Source organism: Budorcas taxicolor, chromosome 4 (genome assembly GCF_023091745.1).
Source record: "Budorcas taxicolor isolate Tak-1 chromosome 4, Takin1.1, whole genome shotgun sequence".
Classification (NCBI taxonomy): domain Eukaryota; kingdom Metazoa; phylum Chordata; class Mammalia; order Artiodactyla; family Bovidae; genus Budorcas; species Budorcas taxicolor.
The window spans coordinates 7,247,395-7,271,570 of record NC_068913.1 but is presented as its reverse complement, the minus strand read 5'-3'; the positions used below and the strand labels follow the sequence as shown (position 1 = coordinate 7,271,570).

Here is a 24,176-nt window from a genome sequence, read left to right as displayed (position 1 = left end):
AGCAAAAACAAAAACTGTGGCTCAGATCAGCTTCTCATGGCAAAATTCAGGCTTAAATTGAAGAAAGTAGGGAAAACCACTAGGCCACTCAGGTATGACTTAAATCAAATCCCTTATGTTTACACAGTAGAGGTGACAAATAGATTTAAGGGATTAAATCTGGTAGACAGAGTACCTGAAGAACTATGGCAGAGGTTTGTAACACTTAAGGCGGTGACCAAAACCATTCCAAAGAAAAAGAAATGCAAGAAGGCAAGTGGTTGTCTGAGAAGGTTTTTATAAATGGCTGAGAAAAGAAGAGAAAAGGCAAGGGAGAAATGGAAAAACATAGCTAACTGAATGCAGAGTTCCAAAGAACAGCAAGGAGAGATAAGAAAGCCTTCTTCAGTGAACAATGCACAGAAATAAGAGGAAAACAATACAGTGGGAAAGACCAGAAATCTCTTAAAGAAAATTGGAGACATCAGGGAAGATTTCATGCCAGGATGGGCACGGTAAAGGACAGACATGGTATGGACCTAACAGAAGCAGAAGAGATTAAGAAGACCTGGAAAGAATATACAGAAGAAATGTACAAAGTATTAATAACTCAGATAACCAAGACAGTGTAATCACTTACCTAGAGCCAGACATCCTGGAGTGTGAAGTGGGCCTTAAGAAGCATTACTGTGATGAAGCTAGTGGAAGTGATGGAATGCCAGCTGAGCTATTTCAAATCTTAAAAGATGATGCTGTTAAAGAGCTGCACTCAATAAGCCAGCAAATTTAGAAAACTCAGCAGTGGCCACAGGACTGAAAAAGATCAGTTTTCATTCAAATCCCAAAGAAGAGCAATGCTAGAGAATGTTTCAACTAATGTACAATTGTACTCATTTCACATCCAAGCAAGGTTATGCTCAAAATCCTTCAAACTAGTCTTCAATAGTAAGTGAACTGAGAACTTCCAGATGTACAAGCTGGATTTAGAAAAGGCAAAGAAACCAGAGATCAAACTGCCAACAATCATTGAATCATGGAAAAAGCAAGAGAGTTCCAGGAAAACACCTACTTCTTCTTCATTGACTGTGGAAAATTCTGAAAGAGATGGGAATTCCTAAAGAGATGGGAATACCAGCCTCCTGAGAAGCCTGTATGCAGGTCAAGAAGCAACATAGAACCAGACATGGAACAACCAACTGGTTCAACATTGGGAAATGAGTATGACAAGTCTATATATTGTCACCCTGCTTATTTAATTTTTACACAGCATATATCACACACTATGAAGGGCTGGATGAATCACAGGCTGGAATCAAGTTTGCCAGGAGAAATATCAACAACCTCAGATATGAAGATGCTACCACTTTAATGGCAGAAAGCGAAGAGGGATTAAAGAGCCTCTTGATGAGGGTAAAAAGAGGAAAGTGAAAAAGCTGGCTTGAAACTAAACATTAAAAAAACTAAGATCACAGCCTCTTCGTCCCATCCCTTCCTGGCAAACAGAACGGGGAAAAAGTGGAAGCAGTGACAGATTTTATTTTCTTGGGCTCCAAAAGCACTGTGGATGGTAACTGCAGCCATGAAATTAAAAGACGCTTGCTCTTTGATAGAAAGCTATGACGAATCTAGACAGCATATTAACAAGCAGAGACATTACTTTGCCGACAAAGGTCTGTACACTCAAACCTATGGCTTTCCCAGTAGTCGTGTACAGAAGTGAGGGTTGGACTATAAAGAAGACTGAGCCCAAGACTTGATGCTTTCAAACTGTGGTGCTGAAAAGACTCTTAAGAGTCCCTTGGACAGCAAGGAGATCAAATCAGTCAATCCTAAAGGAAATCAACCCTGAATATTCATTGGAAGGACTGATGCTGAAGCTCCAATACTTTGGCCACCTGCTGCAAAGAGTCTACTCATTGGAAAAGACCTTGATTTTGGGAAAGACTGAGAGCAGGAGGAGAAGAGGGCAGCAGAGGCTGAGATGGCTGGATGGCATCACCGACTCAATGCACATGAGTTTGAGCAAACCCCAGGAGACAGTGAAGGACCGGGAAGCCTGGCGCGCTGCAGTCCATGAGGTCACAAAGAGCTGAACACAACTTGGTGGCTAAACAACAACAGTCTCATTTAGAAACTTCCTTCTCAGCCTGAAGGTATAAAGATGCTCACTTCTCATTAGTTCTTCCTATTAGGAGTCACTGACCTGAAACTGATGATTGCGGATCATGGATGGAGGGGACCCAGGCGGTCCCCCAACTCCTGTCCTCGCTCAACTCTGGCAGAGTCTCAGGGCCCCTCTGCTCAGGATCTGCCACAATTCCTCTGTGGGGTGTTGCTTCTGTAACTGTGTGGGTCTCTTTAGGGGATGTCCCTCTGTTCACTCTGGACACGACAACATGCTTTGCTGACGGCAACGCCTCACAAGCAGCCTTGCTCCCCGATGGTGCGAACCACCCTTTGCTGTCTCCACGTGCTCTGCTCATCTTCTAATTTATCTCTGCTGTTACTGGCTTTCACTCGTCCATATTAGAGGAAAGAACCATCTGTCAAGCAACACCAAAACGATTCGAAACTTGGTTTCAACTGCACTAAATTTAAACTTGGGAAGATGTAACACTCTCATGGTTTGGCTTATGATTTGTGAATATATGATTAGTCTCCACGTATACAGGTCTTCTTTATGTCCTTTAACAATGTCAAGCAATCTAGTTGAATTTATTTCTACACACCTTACATTTTCATAATTATGTAAAGTGGGATTTCTATTTGCACTGTCATTGGTTTAGTCATTCAGTCGTGTCTGACTCTTGTGACCTCATGGACCGTAGCCCACCAGGCTCCTCTCTCCACGGGATTTTACCAGGTGAGAATATTGGAGTGGGTTGCCATTTCCTTCTCCAGGGGATCTTCCCCACCCAGGGATCAAATACAAGTCTCCTACTGAGCCACCAGGGAAGCTGCTGCACAAGGTATTATTCATTTTTTTCTGTTTATCTCACTTATCTACCAGCTTGAAGAGCTCTTTTGGTTTAAATGGGTGTTCTACATGGATAATAGTGTCCTTTGCAGAAAGGCACTGATTTCCTTTCTTCCTCTTTGTGTTTGTATTTCTCGTTTTGCATTTGTTTATGACACTGGCGAAGACCTCTTCTGACAGTCCTTCCTATCATTCCTGATTTTCAGGGACATACTGTAATATTTCTCCATCATGGATGCTGGTTCTATACATCTTCAGCAGACTTTAAACAGCTTGTGGAGGTTTTTGAATTTCCTGAGTGGTCCACTAGTTAAGACTGCTCTTCCAGTGCAGGGGGCCCAGGTTTGATCCCTGGTCAGGGAAGTAAATTCCACATGCTACAACTGAAAGATCCCACATGCTACAACTGAAAGATCCCACATGCCTCAATTAAGACCCAGGAAAGCCAAATAAATCAGTCCAGTTCAGTTGCTCAGTCACGTCCGACTCTTTGTGACCGCATGGACTCAACACACCAGGCCTCCTTATCCATCACCAACTCTCGGAGCTTGCTCAAACTCATGTCCATCGAGTCAGAGATGCCATCCAACCATCTCATCCTCTGTCGTCCCCTTCTCCTCCTGCCTTCAATCTTTCCCAGCATCAGGGTCTTTTCCAGTGAGTCAGTTCTTTGTATCAGGTGGCCAAAGTACTGGAGTTTCAGCTTTGGCATCAGTCCTTCCAATGATAGTCAGGACTGATTTCCTTTAGGTATGACTGGTTTCCCAGGCCAAATAAATTTTTCCCAGGTCAAATAAATAAATAGATTTTTTTTTTTTATAAATAGATATTTTTAAAGAAACAGGTCACAGGTTTCTTTCAGTACAGACAGCCCCTGACTTAATGTACTTCCCCTTAGTGGTTTTCGACTTCACCATGGTGAGGAAGTGATGGGCGTTCAGTGGAACCTGCACTGCGAGTTCTGAGCTTTGACCTTTCCCAGGCTAGTGACACGCTGTCTAGCCCTCTCTTGTGATGCACAGCAGTGAGCCTCAGCACCCAGGCAGCCCCTACAGTTTACAAGGGGAAACCATCGATACACTTACAATCACCCGGACTGAGACAACTGTTCTGCCACTCACTTCTAAGAATTCAATAAATTAGGTGAGATAGTTAATACTTCATTATGAAATTGGTTTATGTTAGACTTTGTCCAACTGTAATGTAATTCTTCTGAAAACCTTTAAGGTGGATGAGGCTAAGCTCTGGTGAGTTAGGTATATTACAGGCATTTCTGACAATGATGTTGTCAACTTGCAATCAGTTTACAGGGATATGTAAGCTGGGGAAGATCTGTTCTGGTTTATATATAACAATAGTAAGTGCATGGTTGTTATGGTCTGTTTCTCGTTATATGAGTGGTGAAGTTTGTTAATCTTTTTGTGTCCAGTAAGATGATGGTTTTCTCTCTTCCTTTAATCTTTTTGAACGTTAAATGTGTTCAGTCTAATGATGGAAAGCATCCTTACATTATTATGATAAACCCCACCTGGTCATAACATTTGTTTCTGTTTTATTTAAGATAACCTGCTAAACTCACTTCATCAATGGTTATGCAGACTTTCTGGTTGTTTGTTAATATGCGAAATAGGTCTGTACTTGAATTTCTTGGACTGTCTCTTGCAAAATTACAGAACATTATAAAATGGGCAGAAAAGCACGTGTCCTCTCTCTTCCACCACTGGCATAAATAGAGACAGGATATTTTCTTTGAAGGCTTCGTGACACTCATCTGCAGAACTCCCTGAGCATTTCTGAGGAGGTGGCAGTTCTAACAGACTCCCTCTGTCAGGGTTCTTTCTTTAATAAAATGTTGTATTTCTCCAAGAGTCAACTATGTTTCTTCTTTTTCAACTCTCATCACTATTTCCCCAGGATTCTCCACCTAAAATGTTTGAGTGCTGTCTACTCACAGAGCTGTATTTTCCGTCAGGTCAACAATGTTTAATTCACATGGCACAGAAGAAAAATGCTTGGTTTTCAAAGGTAATCTCTAAGCTATTTCTTCTTTCATGTGCAACCAGTTTTGTTGTCTTTTTAAAGACTTTTCTCTAGAGCAGTTTCAGGCTTACAACAAAATTGAGAGGGAGATACAGGGATTTCCCATTTCTCTCTGACCCCCATACATGCACAGCCAGCCTTCCATGATCGCCATCTCTCCCCAGAACGGTACCTTCTTTACCAAGGGTAAACCAGCACTGATACATCATAGTCACGCGAAATCTAGTGCAGACCTTAGGGTTCACTCTTGGTGAATTTTGGTGCACTCTACGGTTCTGTATAAATGTGTCCATTGTGATGTGCTGTGCTTAGTCACTCAGGCATGTCTGAGTCTTTGCAACTCCATGGACTACAGCCCACCAGGCTCCTCTGTCCATGGACTTCTCCAGGCAAGAACACTGGAATGGGTTGCCTCGGTCTCCTCCAGGGGATCTTCCCAAGACAGTGATCAAACCCAGGTCTCCCGCATTGCAGGCAGATTCTTTACTGTCTGAGCCCCAGGGAAGCCTAAGAATACTGGGGTGGGTAGCCTCTCTCTCCTCCAGGAATCTTCCTGCCCCAGGAATTGAACCAGGGTCTCTTGCACTGCATACAGATTCTTAATCAGCTGAGCTACCAGGGAAGTGATGATGTCCAGCGTTATATCACAAAGACTATTTTCACTGCCCTAAAAATCCTCTCTGTTCTGCCTATTCATCTTTCCCTACAGCTGCCTTTGGCTATCACTGATTTTTTTTTTTTTTTCCTTTTAAACCATCTCCATAGTTTTACCTTTCCCAGAGTATCATATAGTTGGATTTGCACTGCACGTAGGCTTTTTCAGACTGGTTCTCTTACTTAGTAATATGCAGATAAGGTTTTCTGCGTCTTTTCATGGCTTCGTAGCTCATTTATCTTCAGCCCTGAATAATACTGCATTGTCTGGGTGTCCCATGTTTTATTTTTCCATTCACCCAAGGACATCTTGGTTGCTTCCAAGTTCTGGCAATTATGAATAAAGCTGCTATAAATATCTGTGTGCAAATTTTCATGTGGATAAAAATTTTCAACTCCTTTGAGCAAATACCAGGGAACATGACCAGCTGTCTTATATGGTAGGAAGATGGTTCATTTGTAAGAAACTTTCAAACCATCCTCCAAAGTGGCTGCACCATTCTGCATCCCCACCAGCAAAGATAAGAGTTCCTATTGCCCTGTATTCTCTCTAGCATTTGGTGTTGCAATTTTGTTTATCTTTGCAATATATTATCAATTTCCTGCATAATTTCACATTTACTGGCATAAAGTCATTCATGGTTCTCTTATTTTACTTTTTTAATCTCTGACCTGCCCTTCATATGATTCTCCTGTATGTCCTTCTTCCCCCTGAGCATTTGTGATATTGTTAGATTTTAGGAAACATTGGCTTTGGTGTGGAGAAGGCAATGGCACCCCACTCCAGTACTCTTGCCTGGAAAATCCCATGGACGGACGAGGAGCCTGGTGGGCTGCAGTCCATGGGGTCGCTGAGGGTCAGACATGACTGAGCGACTTCACTTTCATTTTTCACTTTCATACATTGGAGAAGGAAATGGCAACCCACTCCAGCGCTCTTGCCTGGAGACTCCCAGGGACGGTGGAGCCTGGTGGGCTGCCATCTATGGGGCTGCACAGAGTCGGACACGACTGGAGCGACTTAGCAGCAGCAGCAGCAGCAGCAGGCTTTGGTTCTGTTCCTGTCTACTGATATTTTCTTCATCATTTCAGTAATTTCTGATCTTAATTTTTGTAGTGACTTCCTTCTACACTCCTTAGAGTTATTTACCTTTCATTCTTCTAATTTCAAGTTTTCCTCCTTTCAAAGCTCAGAAATTTAGTTTTAAACACCATTTTGGCAGCACTATATAACGTTTCAATCTATAATAGATGTCCTTTTCATTCAGTTCTAAGCAACTGGTATTTTCAGTGATTTGCCCTTTATCCACATGTGGTAAAGTTATGTGTACACAAATATGCTTACACATTTTGTTTTGAAGTTTTTCTCTTGACTTCAGATTTAATCATGCTGGGTCAAAGACCATGGCATGCATGAAATGGACTGCTTAAAATTTAGTTCAACTTCCCATATATGGTCAACTTTTTACAGTTATACGGATTTTACAGAAGAAGCAGTCTGTCTCTTTGGTGCAGAGTTCTGCGTATTTCTGCTAATTCGAACCTGTCAGTACTGTTAGAGGTATTCTTGGAATTACATCTCATATTTCATACCTTGTTTGACATCCTTTTTAGTTCATATCTTGTTTTTATTCCTTTTTTGCTTGATGTTGCTTGTTTTTTAAATAAAATATAGATTCCCTTATATTTTTTTCCTGCTAGGTCAGAAACTAGATTATACACATATTCTTGTGTGTGTGTGAAGTCGCTCAGTCGTGTCTGATTCTTTGCGTCCCCGTGGACTGTAGACCGCCAGGTTCCTCTGTCCATGGGATTCTCCAGGCAAGAATACTGGAGTGGGTTGCCATGCCCTCCTCCAGGGGATCTTCCCGACCCAAGAATCAAACCCGGGTCTCCTGCATTGCAGGCAGATGCTTTATCCTCTGAGCCACCAGGGAAGCCTACACATCCCTCAACAGCTTGACTGACTCCAGTATCATTCTCTGGCTGCTACAGGGCTCACATCACTCATCCGTCCATCGGCCATTCCTGGGCTGGGAAATCTGTTGTTTCCCTTCACAATTTCTCGTCTTCCATTTTTTGGAATAATGCAAAATGCGCTCGGATGTGGCTGAATCTCCATTTTTCCTCTTAGCCTTCTGAGTGCAGCTGGGATTCTGGCCCGTTCTCCACCAGCATCTCTTCAAATCCCACCCCCACTCCTTCCACTCTCCCACCCCCATGGGTGTCAGTGACTGTGTCCAGTGCTGGAGGGGGGTGACTCCAGCTCACCCATTCTCTTTAGGCCAGACTCAGCTCTTTGGAAATGGCAATGGCTATTCATCTCATTTTCCAAACTTCTCAGGGCTCCCTTTCACACCCCCATCTTCTTGCTTCATTGCTTCCCGTCATATTTCATAGTTTCTTGCCCTCCTTGGTGGATGTTATTCTTGCATTCATCTCCAGGGCATTACAGACACACTTATCTGCATGAGTAAAGTGGGAATCTCACCATCCCGGGAGCTGCAGTGCCTACTAGCAGACAGCTGCTCATGTTGGGAATGCTGGTTTGCAGGGGCATCTAGGCTGCACTGGGCTTGTGTGTTCCCTTCCCATCCTCCCATGTGCTTAGGGCTTGGGGTGCTCAGGGGCGCTCCTTAGGGGAGTATGGGGTGCTGTGGGTCTCTGCCCAGGACCATTTCCCAGGGTCTTTCAGGAGCAGGTTGGGGGGTACCCTGCCCTAGCTCCCAGCGAGCTGTATGAGTTTGGTCCCTACTATTCCCTGGGGCCTGAATTGCCCGCCATCAGTGGTGCCTGCAGCCCGCTGGGCATGGCATCAGCATCACTCACTGCTCTGCAGACAGCTCCATCTCGTGTGAGCCAGGCAGAGTCCCTTTGGCTTTCCTGTTTTGTGGGCTATGTCTGCAGACCGACTGAGGATGGGAGGGGAAGGCGGTCCATGTCACGATGGGCCTGACCTCTCTGGGAAGCTGAGTTCACCATGGAGTCACGTCTGCTCACTTCCCCATGCCTGGCTGCAGTTACCAAGTCAGGGCAGATCCCAGCTCACTCACTCACCGTTAGCAGTGAAATGGAATCTTCCTTAAGTTTCAAAGCCAACATGATCAAATTGGTACTCCTACCCTTGCATCACCGTGCAAACGTCTTCTGGAAGGGGACCCTACAATTATGCTTGACACAGGAATCCTGACTGCTTTTACAAAATCTTCTAATACTTGAGAAAACATCTTTTTGACTTCCTGGTCACCTCCCAGACTTTACTATTGCTAAATTTCATTCTCTTTCTCCTTAGGTAATTAAGAAAACCTAAGCATTCTAACCTCTACCAGCTCTAAACCCTACAATTTCTGTTACTTAAACTCTCCAACAGGGACGTCCCTGGTGGCCCACTGGTTAAGGATCTCCCTGGCAATGCAGGGGACACACTGCATCCAGGTTCAACTGCTGGTCCTGGGAGAGACCACTTACCATGGGGCAACTGAGCTTTTGCGCCTCAGCCACTGGATCCCACGGTCCAGGACCCGTGAGCCACAACTACAGACGCCTGCACGCCTAGAGCCCATGAGCTGCAACAAGAGCTGCCAACCCGACAAGAAGCCCGCACACTGGGACTGGAGAGGAGTCCCCGCTCACCGCAGCCAGAGAAAGTGCATGTGCAGCAAGGCAGATCCAGCGCAGCCACAAAACAAAGCGCTCTAATCATCTAAAGCACCCACTGTGTGCTTTCCCTGTCCCATCTCACGATCAGACCAATTCTCTTCCTAAACCCTGGACTACATCAAAGCTTGGGCTTATGAGACCTAATTTACTAAGTCCTTGTATCTCTTTAAGACATTCCCTTCTCCCTCATGGTGAGTCCATCAGAAATTCACCAGAAGGAAGAGAAGGCATCTCTACCTGGCTAGGTAAACAGCCGCCAAGTACATACAAGCAAGACTATCAGAGCGGCCAAAAAATTCATTCGGGGGGAAAAATTCATTCGGTCTTAACTAAAGGACACATTTTTCATTTTCACTGAGAACCACAGTGAACAATGAATTCAATAACTGAATGAACTTTTTGGCCATCACAATAGTTTCACTGCCAATAAAAATGCCAAAAACTAAGAAGATCTCCCCATGGAGGAGCGCTGAATATGTCTTTAAGGTTATGCTTAAGCTGAATCCTGGGAAAACTCACATGAAATATATTTTGAAGTTTCAATCACTGGAGTCGGCTTATTGAAAGAAAACTATGAAGATATAACCAAGTTCCTCTCTTTTACAGATTGTGTTTTCCTTAAAGGGGTAAAGTCGAGCTGAGGCCAGCATCTTCTTACGTCAGTGCCAGGAATGGATTCTTAAGACTGCAATGCTGAGCACTGCTGCACAATATAACGGGAATCACGGCCTGAGTCAGGGGAGCGCTCGGCTCCATCCTTACCTTGGTGACCTGCCAGCCGGTCGGGCGGCGCTGGGAAGCCGGGTCCTGCCAGCTCCCCCGGACGCTGAGGAGGTGTCTGCTCCACCTTATCCTGCAGAGATGGGTATGGAAAGGCTCTGGTCATAAGCAGCACTTCACACCTGCCACACCCACCACCCTCACTTCACACTTGTCACACTCACCACCCCCAGCACTGCTTTTCTTCCCCCATTTCTTCCTTCCTTCCAATTTCTACTTTTTTTCACTTTAAATGACAGTTGTTTAAAACACTGTAAAAGGAAAATTAACCACGAAAACGGACAGCCTGCCTGGCAAGGGAGCTGGAAGAAAAGTTACTCTTGTTTTCTGGCTTAAATTGCTTTCCCTGAATAGCAATTCAAAAAGAATTGCCATGAATACAGAGAATTAGCATTCCGTGGAGCACAGGATTTTCTGTAACAATTACCGGTGATCACGCCCTGGGCGGTCTGTCACCTGGGATGCAAACACCCAGTGACCATTTCATAGTCAGACCCTCCACAAAGCATCAGCAGCTCAGAGGCATTAAAATTTTTTTTTTCTAATACTATAGATTTATTCAGACTAAAACTTTTTCTTACACCAGCTTTATTAAGTTATATTTTTATAGGAGCTTGCCTATTTTCATCTAAAATTTCAAATTTATTGTCATAACATCCTCTGATTTTATGATCTGAAGAGACGTCACTATAATTTTGCTGTTATTGGTTGTTGGTGGGATTTTTCTTGATTCATTTCATTGATGAGTGAGATGAACATTTTATTGATATTTTCAGAGGATAACTTTCTGCATTTTTGATCCTCTCTACTGTCTTTGATTTGTATTCAGTATTTTTTCTCTATTTTTTTTTTTTTTAATTTTTACGAGTCTAGTTGAGTCACAGTGCTGTGTTATTTTGGGTGCACAGCAAAGTGATGCAGTAATACAGATCTTCGTTCTTTTTCAGATTCTTTTCCCTTATAGGTTATTACAGAATACTGAGTAGAGTTCCCTGAGCCACACAGTAGGTGCGGGTTGGTTGTTTATTTTATACATAATGGTGTAAATATTCAGTGGCACTGTTTAGACCTCAGGTAAGGATAAAAAATTTCAGTAAAAATTAAAACAGTACCTTAAAACCAAGCCCACAACTCCAGTAAAACCTCTTCATGGGATTATAATCAATCCAATGAAAGACATAATAAGGTGTGGAAAATGGGCTTGTAAACTCTTTACATGCCAAGCGGAAAATATTAGCAGTGATTAACCTGGGGTGAAGAGATAGCAAATTTCTCTGGCAGATTAAAGAAACTTTAGGAATTATTATAATGCACGTTTTATCTCTGTAATTAGGTTTTAGAACTGTGTCAGAAAGTATAAGATCTTCATGGAAAAATCTATTAATAAAAATTAACATGAACACAAGTAGGTACCTTCAGCAACCTCACCCTTCCTGGGACTGCAAAGCTCTGCAGGTGGAAGGTCCCCCCGCCAGCATCCTGCAGCGCTTCCTCTGCCCACTGGCCACAGAAGGCACAGCCACTCAGCACCACCCCATGACTAGAGGCAGCCCGGCTTCAGAGCACACATGCCTTCCCTCCCACGCTGTCCAAGAAACTCCAAAAAAGCACATCATTCTGACAGATGCTTCAGGGCCGGAATGCCCCCTAGTCAGTGCCTTCTGCACCCAGAGCCTTTGTCTGCCTGAGTGAGAGGGGACGGTGGTGACTCCACTCTGTGTCCACAGAGTGGGTCTGGTCCACACTCTGCTGGGGGCCACCGTGGGGAGCACTGCTCAGAGAGTCCAGGAGGGACGGGAGATGCTTGCTCCCTGAGAAGGCACAGCGGCCTTCACACCTCCCTCCAGAAAACCTGGGAAGACCAGACAAAGATCTCTGAAGAAAGAAGACTTTCACTTGCTTCTCTCTCTCTGTTCTCTCCCTACAAAAGGAACGGCTAGCTCTCTTTTGGTTTTTAAAATCACAGATGTAATGCTTGCCTGTTAGGAAAATCTAGATGCTAAGGGACTTCCCAGGTGGTGCCAGCGGTAAAGAATCCACCGGCCACTGCAGGAGATGCGAAAGACACAGGTTCAGTCCCTGAGTTGGGAAGATCCCTTGAGGAGGAAATGGCAACCCACTCCAGTATTCTTGCCTGGAGAATCCCATAGACAGAGGAGCCTGGTCAGACATGACTGAGTGACTGAGTACACACAGATGCTAAAGAAAAGGATAAAGATAAAAATTAACACTTTCTAACACCACACACAAAAATAAACTCAAAATGGATTAAAGATCTAAACGTAAGACCAGAAACTATAAAACTCTTAGAGGAGAACATACGCAAAACACTCTCCGACATAAATCACAGCAGGATCCTCTATGACCCACCTCCCAGAATATTGGAAATAAAAGCAAAAATAAATAAATGGGACCTAATTAAAATTAAAAGCTTCTGCACAACAAAGGAAAATATAAGCAAGGTGAAAAGACAGCCTTCAGAATGGGAGAAAATAATAGCAAATGAAGCAACTGACAAACAACAAATCTCAGAAATATACAAGCAACTCTTGAAGCTCAATTCCAGAAAAATAAATGACCCAATCAAAAAATGGGCCCAAGAACTAAACAGACGTTTCTCCAAAGAAGACATACAGATGACTAACAAACACATGAAAAGATGCTCAACACCACTCATTATCAGAGAAATGCAAATCAAAAGCACAGTGAGGTACCATTTCACACCAGTCAGAATGGCTGCGATCCAAAAGTCTACAAGCAATAAATGCTGGAGAAGGTGTGGAGAAAGGGGAACCCTCTTACACTGTTGGTGGGAATGCAAACTAGTACAGCCACTATGGAGAAGAGTGTGGAGACTCCTTAAAAAACTGGAAATAGAACTGCCTTATGACCCAGCAATCCCACTGCTGGGCATACACACCGAGGAAACCAGAACTGAAAGAGACACGTGTACCCCAATGTTCATCACAGCACTGTTTATAATAGCCAGGACATGGAAACAACCTACCTGTCCATCAGCAGATGAATGGATAATGGAATATTTCTCAGCCATTAAAAAGAATACATTTAAATCAGTTCTAATGAGGTGGATGAAACTGGAGCCGATTATACAGAGTGAAGTAAGCCAGAAAGAAAAACACCAATACAGTATACTAACACATATATATGGAATTTAGAAAGATGGTAATGATAACCCTGTATGCGAGACAGCAAAAGAGACACAGATGTACAGAACAGTCTTTTGGACTCTGTGGGAGAGGGAGAGGGTGGGATGATTTGGGGGAATGGCATGGAAACATGTATAACATCATATAAGAAATGAATCGCCAGTCTAGTTTCGATACAGGATGCTTGGGGCTGGTGCACTGGGATGACCAGGAGGGATGGTACGGGGAGGGAGCTGGGAGGGGGATTCAGGATGGGGAACATGTGTATACCTGTGGCGGATTCATGTTGATGTGTGGCAGAACCAATATAATATTGTAAAGTAATTAGCCACCAATTAAAATAAATAAATTTAAGTTAAAAAAATTAAAATGAACCTCTTTCTTTCACCCATGGATGTTATCCAATCAGTTTTTGGTCTGTTCTTTCAGAGGAAAAAAAAAATGCACACACAGAGTATGTGCGGATGTAATGTTTGAATTATTTAGGGACAGCATCTATGTTATACTTGAATCACATGCGGGTTAAAAATGATCCTGACAAAGAACGGAATCACCATCATGACACCCACTGCTGTATTTTAACGCATCTTTTCAAAAATTTCCATGGCAACAAACATTCCCCAACAGCCCTTTCAAAATTCTGGCATACCACATTAAGTAGCCGTGTAACACGATTTCTTTCATTAATTCCCTACTGGCGAAAGTACAGTTTGTTAAGAAACTTAAGTTGCTGATTAGGAAATAAGGGAGAAATTGGTTTGGAGGACATGGTGTCTGGGAGCCAAAGGGATGCTGGTAAGACCCTCCCTGAGGTGCTGAGGATAGAGCTCGACTGTCAAGGCTAGAGAACAGAGTGGTCCCGGCCCGGCCCCCAGATTCGGCAGTCTCCCCATCTAAGGGTCACCCACCCACTTCTGCAACTCCACAGCCCATTGTTCTCCATTCAATCGGCCTTTACCATCCAAGAGAAATATTTTTCCTTTTGCCCCAATTTTAAAACTACCCATATAAGTATTTGAAAATACAAAGTAGAAATAAAAATTAGCCTAAATTCTATGGACAGGAGTATGAACAAACTCCGGGAGATAGTGAAGGACCGGGGAGCCTGGCGTACTGCTGTCCTTGGGGTGGAAAAGAGTCAGACACGAGTGAGTATCTCAAGAACAGCAACCCACGACAGTGGGGTAAGGCCGCATTCTTCTGAATTTTGCACCTTCACTACCCACAGCTGCACACTGTGCATATCATAGGGTGTAACCAATTTTCTGTTCTGAAAAAATGTAAATTTGCCCCCAATCTACATCACAAAAGGTTCTTTTTTAAAAAAAATTGGTATCATTTTTCCAGATTCTAAACTACTCTTGGAAACACTTTCAGTCATTCGCAAATTTCAGGTAATATAAATACAATCAAACAAACACCTTTATGCATAGAACTGGCCCACATTTCTGATCATTCTCTTAGAATCCCCAGAGTAGAAGGAGTGGGTCAAAAGTTATGTGCTTTTTGAGTCTGGATACACTGTCAAGCTCTCGTTCCCAGGTTACCCTCCACTGGAAACAGAGAACGGCCCTCTTCCCAGTTCCCAGGTATCAGAAGGTGGAAGGTAACAATTTTCCAACTTTTTCTTGCCAATCCCAGAGGCAGGCAGTGGTTTTCACAAGAAGGTCTTAAATAATGAAGTTGAACATCAGCCTTTTGTCTTTCTCCTGGATTATCCTTTGACAGGCCAGCTGGGGCAGTGCAGGTTTTCCCAGTCCGGCCCTCCATGAAGGAGCCTCACCCCATCACCCAGCTGAGTGTTTAGGGCCAGTGTCCGGACTTGCTGGGTCAGATGGGAAACACGACCCCTGCAGGATGCCTGGAAGGTCCCAGCTCACCAGAAACATCAGTCTGCTTCTTAATGCTTCCAGGATAAGCTCTTTAAAATAAAAGAAACAAAGCTTGATCCCATTTGTAGCAAGTAATTTTCCCACCTTATTTGAAATTTACTCATATTTTTGATTCTCTGAGTTTAACTCAATGCAGCCAAGTTTCCTGAACTTTTCTTTTAGGCTTATTATTTTCAGCTTGAGAACTGCTTTCACTCGTTATAAAGAAAAATGAATAACATCCTTTATGTGTTCTCTTGGTTTCTTCTCCAACCAGAAGCATTCCCTTTCATTTCTCTGCCATTTATATGGCAGGGCACGAAAAGATGAGGCCATAAACTGAGCAGTCCATGCAGGCCCATTTATCACCCAATCTTCACTCTCATCACACGTTACAACCTGCGCAGACAAGGGTCCAGCATCCTCTGAGAGACACAGACCTGCCTCTTCCTGGCTGAGCACCCAGGTTTCCACACTCACAGCCGCCTGGCACGTTCATTATCAGCATGTTTCCCCTTTTGCTGCTTTGACGTGAACTCCTCAGCTGTTTTCTTCTAAGTAAGTAGTATCACAAATAGAAAAACTAAAAATAGCACTACCAAATGACCTAGCCATCCCACTCCCGGGCACAGACCCAGAGAAAGCCATAATTCCAGAAGACACACGCACCCCAATATTCACTGCAGCACTGTTTACAACAGCCGAGACACAGAAGCAACGTCGATGTCCATCGGCAGATGACTGGATAAAGAAGACGTGACGCAGATATACAATGGAATATTACTCCGCCATGAAAAGCAGTGGAATTTTGCCCTTTACAGAGATGTAGATGGATCTAGAGGCCGTCATACAGAGTGAGGTAAGTCAGAGAGAGAAAAGCAAATATTGTATACTAACATACATATGTGGAAATCCAGAAAAAGGGTACAAGTGAACCTATTTGCCAAGCTGAAATAGAGACACAGGCACTAAACATATGGCCATCAAGAGAGGAAAGGGTGGGGGGCACTGGGATGAACTGGGGACCGGGGTTGACAAACACGCACTTCTGTGTATAAAACAGATAACTGATGAGAACAGACTCTATAGCACAGGGAGCTCTGTTCAGTGCTCATGGTGAGCCAGATGGGAAGGAAACCCGAGAAAAGAGTGGGGAGACGTATTCATGGAGTGGATTCATTTTGCTGTACAGCAGGAACACAACGCTGTAAAGCAACTATGTCCCAATAAAAATTTTCTAAAATGATAGATACACAAAAATGAAGATAAAAAAAAGTGTCACAGGAAAGAGCAAATTTGACCCCATATTAGACCTATTTCTTTTACTTTTGTATTGCTTTTGCCTCCAGTTAAGAACGTTTCTTATAATCTGAAATACACAGGAGAGCTCATTCTCAAGGCTCAGACTTAAGGGAGTAACACTCTTCCATTAATATAGAGACACAAAATTGCAGGAGAATCACATTTGTCTTGCTGGAGGTTTACAGGAACATCGTGACCTGACCTATGTGGACAGCTACAAGAACAAAGTAGTCTGACACCAAGAACTCTGCAATAGCCAACCACCCCCCTCCCTCATCTGGCCTTTAAAAATGCTTTGCTGAAACTCTTCGAGGAGTTAGGGGTTTCGAGAGGCGTGGGGTTTTGAGAGGCGTAAGCCACTCATCTTGCACAGTCCTGCAATAAACCTTTCGCTGCTCCCAAAATTCTGATGTTTCAATATTGTTAGGCCTCCCTGTGCATCCGGCAGACAAATTTGCATTAGGTAACAAAAGTTTACTTAAATTATTAAAACTTCTTGTCCACAATATTTCCTTACATTTAAGTAATGGTTCAGTTCAGTTCAGTCGCTCAGTCGTGTCCGACTCTTTGCGACCCCATGAATTGCAGCACGCCAGGCCTCCCCCCTGTTCATCACCAACTCCTGGAGTTCACTCAGACTCACGTCCATCGAGTCAGTGATGCCATCCAGCCATCTCATCCTCTGTCGTCCCCTTCTCCTCCTGCACCCAATCCCTTCCAGCATCAGAGTCTTTTCCAATGAGTCAACTCTTCGCATGAGGTGGCCAAAGTATTGGAGTTTCAGCTTCAGCATCAGCCCTTCCAAAGAAATCCCAGGGCTGATCTCCTTCAGAATGGACTGGTTGGATCTCCCTGCAGTCCAAGGGACTCTCAAGAGTCTTCTCCAACACCACAGTTTTAAAGTATCAATTCTTTGGTGCTCAGCCTTCTTCACAGTCCAACTCTCACATCCATACATGACCACAGGAAAAACCCTAGCCTTGACTAGACGGACCTTAGTCGGCAAAGTAATGTCTCTGCTTTTGAATATGCTGTCTAGGTTGGTCATAGTTTTTCTTCCAAGGAGTAAGCATCTTTTAATTTCATGGCTGCAATCACCATGTGCAGTGATTTTGGAGCCCCAAAAAATGAAGTCTGACACTGTTTCCACTGTTTCCCCACCTATTTCCCATGAAGTGATGGTTACCCACTACTAATATGAAGGTTGGGGGTGGGCCATCTGATTAAACTCAGACCACACAAGCATAGAGCATAGACCAGGAAGTTGAGCCCCACTCCCACTCCAGGCATCCCAGAGACTGGCATGACCTGCTGAGTACATAAGCACTGGGGGTTTCCGGTGGACACGCTGGTCTGAGACCCAGTCCAGCCAGGCGCTGACACGCTGCCCTCCTGAAAACACCCCTTTCCAGTGACAAGAACATCAGACCCCACTGAAACCTTGCTCCTAAGACAAGTCACCTTCCAACCTAAGTTAAAGGCAAACTTGTCTAAATAGTGTGATCAGATTTAGCTAATAAAAATACAGGATGTTCAGTGAAACCTGAATGTCAGACAAACAACTAGTAGATTTCTTAGTGTAAGTATGTCACAAATATTACATGGGGTTTATCCAGAAAAAAAAAGAAAAGTTTGTGGTTTATCTGAATTTAACTGGGCATGCTATACTTTATCTGGCAACTTTATACCTAAAGTAACATTGGAAATCTGGCAGGTCTGCATGACAAATTACAGCAGTAAGAACAGAATCTTGACAAATGCCTTGTTTGTTCATATATAAAACTGCCATATCGACAGAGCAGAAGTCAATGTAGAGAAGCTTCAGGCAAGCATTCCATTATCTTGCAAAGCCAAGAAAAATGTAATAGTATGGAAAACGACAGTGTTTATAAACTAAAGGCAGAGCTGGAAGGCAGCCAGGAGAAGCACGTCACGGCTGTAAAGAACAGAAACTCCCCACATGGCTGGAAGGCCAGGTACGGAAGAGACACAGAGAAATACGGATGGAGGCTAGGGTGAGCGCAAAGGCTTCTCGCTGGCTGGCCTGGTCTCTTCCAGGGCTGGTTGAGCCATCCCGGGTTGGTGGGCCTTCCTTATGAGTCACGAGGGCAAGGTGGCCGGGCCATGGCCGGAGGCCAGCAGGACACAGCCTCCTCATCTGCAGAAAGCCCGGGGAATGCAGAGGAAGGCACGGCTCCTTCTCTGCAGGACACAGCCTCCTCATCTGCAGAAGGCCCTGGAGACGCAGAGGAAGGCATGGATCCTTCTCTGCAGGACACAGCCAGCCTCCTCATCTGCAGAAGGCCCAGGGGACACAGAGGAAGGTGCAGAGGGATTGGGGGCAGGAGAAGAAGGGGACAACAGAGGATAAGATGGCTGGATGGCATCACCAACTCGATGTGCATGAGTTTGGGTGAACTCCGAGAGTTGGTGATGGACAGGGTTGCAGAGTCAGACACAACTAAGTGACTGAACTGAACTGAACTGAATACTCCAAATATCTGAAGAACTTATGCAGCTCAGTAGCAAAAAGAAAACAAAAGGCAAAAAAACACCTCATTAAAAAAAACGAGAAGAGAGGAGAATGGCGGCCAGAAGCTTCCACAGTAACAGCCTCCAAACCTGTCGCTGTGTCTCGTCGGGTGTGTGAGACTTCCTGCTTTCCAGATGGACACTAAGGCTGTGAACATGTGAAAAACAGTTACAATTCCTGGGGGTTCATGTCCAACACATCTGGGAATTCAAGAGAAAGAAACTCTTGCCAGTGGAGGTCATTAGCAGCTGCTGAAGGAGGAACTGACCCATGTCAAAAAGAGATCTGCCCCGAGCCTTTGAAGTAGGAGCACTGACTCCAAGACCCTAGACTACCAGAGAACTAACCCTAGGGAATATCAACTAGTGAGAACTCACACAAAGGAAATCACTGGAATACAAGACCCAGCATCACCCAACCACAAGTAGCACCCTGTGCGGGATGCCTTCTTTAAACAACAAACAAAACAAAAAAATAAAACCAATCATCAGCAGACAGGATTACCGCCTCACTCAGCCCTGCCCATCAGCAAGGGGGGGTGGCGGGTGGGGGTTGGAACTCAGCACAACTTTCACCCTATACGAAATTTACACAAACCACTGGACCAACCTTAGGAGGGCAGAAACCAAAAGGAAGGAAGAATTAATTCAACCTTGAAGCCTGGGAAAAGGAGACTGCAAAGACAATAAGTTAAAAAAAATAATAATGAGAAGGCAGAGAAATACTACACAAATCAGAAACATAGACGTCCAAATAAATGAAGAGGAAATAGGAAAACTACCTGAAAAAGAATTCAGAATAATGACGACAAAGATGATCAAAAACCCTGAAAACAAACTGGAGAAAATGCAAGAATCTGTTAGCAAAAACCTAGACGAATTAAAGAATAAACATACAGAGACAAACAACACAGTTACTGAAATTAAAAATACTCTAGAAGGAATCAATAGCAGAATATCTGAAGCAGCAGAATGAATCAGTGAGCTGGAAGATAAAATGGTGGAAATAACTTCTGAAGAGCAGAATAAAGTAAAAGAGTGAAAAGAACTGAGGACAGTCTCAGAGACCTCTGGGGCAATATCAAACACTCCAACATTCACATGATAGGAGTCCCAGAAGAAGAGAAAAAGAAAGGGTATGAGAAAATCTTTGAAGAGATTATAGTTGAAAATTTCTCCAACATGGAAAGGAAAACAGTCAATCAAGTCCAGCGGTGCAAAGAGTCCCATACAGGAAAAACCCAAGGAGAAACACACCAAGACACAAACTAATCAAACTCACAAAGATTAAACACAAAGAAAGAATATTAAAAGCAGCCAGAGAAAAGCAACAAGTAACCTACAAGGGAAACCCCATATGCTTAACAGCTGATCTTTTAGCAGAAACTCTGCAGGCCAGAAGGGAATGGCAGGATATATTTAAAGTACTGACAGGGAAAAATCTACAACCAAGATTCTGTACCTGGCAAGGATCTTACTCAAACTTGACGGAGAAATAAAAAGCTTTTCAGACAAGCAAAAGTTAAGAGAATTCGGTACCACCAAACTAGCTTTACAACAAATGTTAAAGGGACTTATATGGTAAAGAAATACAAGAGAAGAAAAAGCTCTATAAAATCAACCCAAAACAATTAAGAAAATGGCAATAGGAACATATACATCAATAATTATTTTAAAAGTAAATGGATTAAATGCTCCAACCAAAACACACAGACTAGCTGAATGCATACAAAAACAAGACCCATATATATGCTGTCTACAAGAAACCCACTTCAGACCTCAAGACACATACAGACTGAAAGTGAGAGGATGGAAAAATGTATTTCTTGCAAATGGGAAGCAAAAGAAAGCTGGAGTAGCAATCTTCATATCAGACAAAACAGATCTTAAAATAAAGAATATTACAAGAAATAAGGAAGGACACTACATAATGATCAAGGGATCCATCTAAGAGGAAGACATAACAATTGTAAATATCTATGCACCCAACATAGGAGCACCTCAATACATAAGACAAACACTAACAGGCGTAAAAGGAGAAACTGAGAGGAACACAGTAATAGCAGGAGACTGTAACACCCCACTCACACCAATGGACAGGTCATCAAAACAGAAAGTTAATAAAGAAACACAAGTCTTAAATGATATATAAGATGAGATGGCGCTCACTGATATCCTCAGGACATGCCATCCAAATAGAGAAGAATACACCTTCTTCTCAATTGCACATGGAACATTCTCCAGGATAGACCACATCCTGGGTCACAAATCAAACCTCAGTAAATTTAATAAAACTGAAATCGTATCAAGCATCTTCTCCGAACACAACGCTATGAGACTAGATTATCAACTATAAGAATAAAGCTGTAAAAGACACAAACACAAGGAGATTAAACAACACGTTTCTAAATAACCAACAAGATACTGGAGAAATCAAAAGGGAAATCAAAAAATGTCTAGAAACAAATGACAATGAAAACACCTATGAGATGCAGCAAAAGCAGTTATAAGAGGGAAATTTATAGCAAAATAATCCTACCTCAAAAAGCAAGAAAAATATCAAATAGACAACCTAATTTTACACCTAAAACAACTGGAAAAAGAAGAACATCCCAGAATTAGTAGAAGGAAAGAAATCATAAAGATCCAAGCAGACATAAATGAAAAAGAAATGAAAGAAATGATAGTAAAGATTAATAAATCTAAAAGCTGGTTCTTTGAGAAGATAAAACTGAACAAACCTTTAGCCAAACTCGTCAAGGAAAAAAAGAGAGAAGAATCAAATCAATAAAGAAAGGGAAAAGGAGAGGTTCCAACAGACAATGCAGAAATACAAAGGATTATAAGAGACTATTATGAACAACTCTATGGCAATACAATGGATAACCTGGAAGAAATGGAGAGATTCTTAGAAAAGTTCAATCTTCCAAGACTGAACCAGGAAGAAATAGAAATTATGAACAATCCAAATACAAGCACTGAAACTGAAGCTGTGATAAACAAATATCACAAGAAAACAAAAGCCCAGGACCAGATGGCTTCACAGGAGAATTCTATCAAACATTTAGAGAGGACATAATGCCTATTCTTCTAAAACTCTTTCAAAAAACTGCAGAGGAAGGAACACTTCCAAACTCAGTCTATGAGGCCACCATCACCCTGACACCAAAACCAGACAAAGACAACATTAAAAAAAGAAAACTACAGGCCAATATAACTGATGAACATAGATGCAAAAATCCTCAACAAAATTTTAGCAAACAGAATTCAGCAACACATCAAAAAGCTCATACACCATGATCAAGCTGGGTTTACTCCAGGGATGCAAGGATTCTTCACTATATTAAAATCAATCAATGTGATATACCATATTAACAAACTGAAATATAAAAACCATATGATCATCTCAATAGATGAAGAAAAAGCCTTTGACAAAATTCAGCTTTCATTTATGATTAAAACTTCCAAATATGGGCATAGAAAGAACCCACCTCCTTCAACATAGTAAAGGCCATATATGATAAGCCTACAGCAAACATTCTCAATGGTGAGAAACTGAAAGCATTCCCCCTAAGGTCAGGAACAAGACAAGGGTGTTCACCTTCCCCATTATTATTCAACATAGTTCTGGAAGTCCAAGCTACAGCAATCAAAGAAGAAAAAGAAATAAAAGGAATCCAGATCGGAAAAGAAGTAAAGCTCTCACTGTTTGCAGATGACATGATACTCTACATAGAAAACCCTAAAGATAGTATCAGAAAATTTCTAGAGCTAATCAGTGAATTTAGCAAAGTTGCAGGATACAAAATCAATACAGAGAAATCATTTGCATTTCTGTATACTAACAATGAAAAATCAGAAAGAGAAATTCAGGAATCAATCCCATTCACCATTGCAACAAAAAGAATTAAATATCTAGGAATAAACTTACCTAAGGAGACAAAAGAACTGTATACAAAAAAATTATAAGACACTAATGAAAGAAATCAAAGATGACTTACACCAATGGAGAGATATTCCATGTTCTTGGGTAGGAAGAATCAATACTGTGAAAATGACTGTACTACCAAACACAATCTACAGATTCAATGTGATCCCTATCAAATTACCAATGGCATTTTTCACAGAACTAGAATAAAAAATTTCACTACTCATATGGAAACACAAAAGACCCCAAATAGCCAAAGCAGTCTTCAGAAAGAAGAATGGAGCTGGAGGAATCAACCTTCCTGACTTCAGGTTATACTACAAAGCTACAGTCATCAAGACAGTATGGTACTGGCATAAAAACCGAATTGTAGACCAATGGAACAAGATAGGAAGCCCAGAAATAAACCCATGCACCTATGGGTACTTTATTTTTGACAAAGAAGGCAAGAATATACAATGGGTCAAAGACAGCCTCTTCAATAAATAGTGCTGGGAAAACTGGACAGTTACATGCAAAAGAATGAAATGAGAACACTTCCTAACACCACACACAAAGATAAACTCAAAATGGATTAAAGACCTAAATGTAAGACCAGAAGCTATAAAACTCTTAGAGGAAAACAGAAAGAACACTCAATGACATAAATCAAAGCAAGATCCTCACTGACCCACCACCCTAGAGTAACAGAAATAAAATCGAAAGTAAACAAGTGGGACCTGATTAAACTTAGAAGCTTTTGCACAGCAAAGAAACCTCTAAGCAAGGTGAAAAAAGACAGCCCTCAGAATGGGAGAAAATAATAGCAAACAAAACAAGTGACAAAGGATTAGCTTCCAAAATACACAAGCAGCTCATACAACTCAATGCCAGAAAAACAAACAACCCAATCAAAAAATGGGAAAAAGACCTAAACAGACATTTCTCCAAAGAAGACACACAGATGGCTACCAAACACATGAAAAGATGCTCAGCATCACTCATTATTAGAGAAGTGCAAATCAAAACTACAATGAGATATCACCTCACACTGGTCAGAATGGCCATCATCAAAATGTCTACAAACAGTAACTGCTGGAGAGGGTGTGGAGAAAGGAGAACACTCTTGCACTGCTGGTGGGGATGTAAACTGGCATAACCACTCTGGAAGACAGTATGGAGATTCCTTAGAAAACTAGGAATAAAAACCACCATACGACCCAGCAATCCCACTCCTAGGCATATACCCTGAGGAAACCAAAACTGAAAGAGACACATGTATCCCATTGTTCACCGCAGCACTGTTT

At 42.6% G+C, this 24,176-nt stretch overlaps 1 protein-coding gene across 2 annotated transcripts in view; it reads right to left on the bottom strand.

Annotated features, from left to right (window-relative positions):
* Positions 1-24,176, bottom strand: part of GRB10 (growth factor receptor bound protein 10) — a 215,047-nt gene that overhangs the window by 97,761 nt on the left and 93,110 nt on the right. For both annotated transcript variants that reach the window (XM_052638568.1, XM_052638570.1), the window contains one exon: positions 10,073-10,163. In XM_052638568.1, the coding sequence (XP_052494528.1) occupies positions 10,073-10,163 (91 nt within the window). The remainder of the gene's footprint in view (positions 1-10,072; positions 10,164-24,176) is intronic.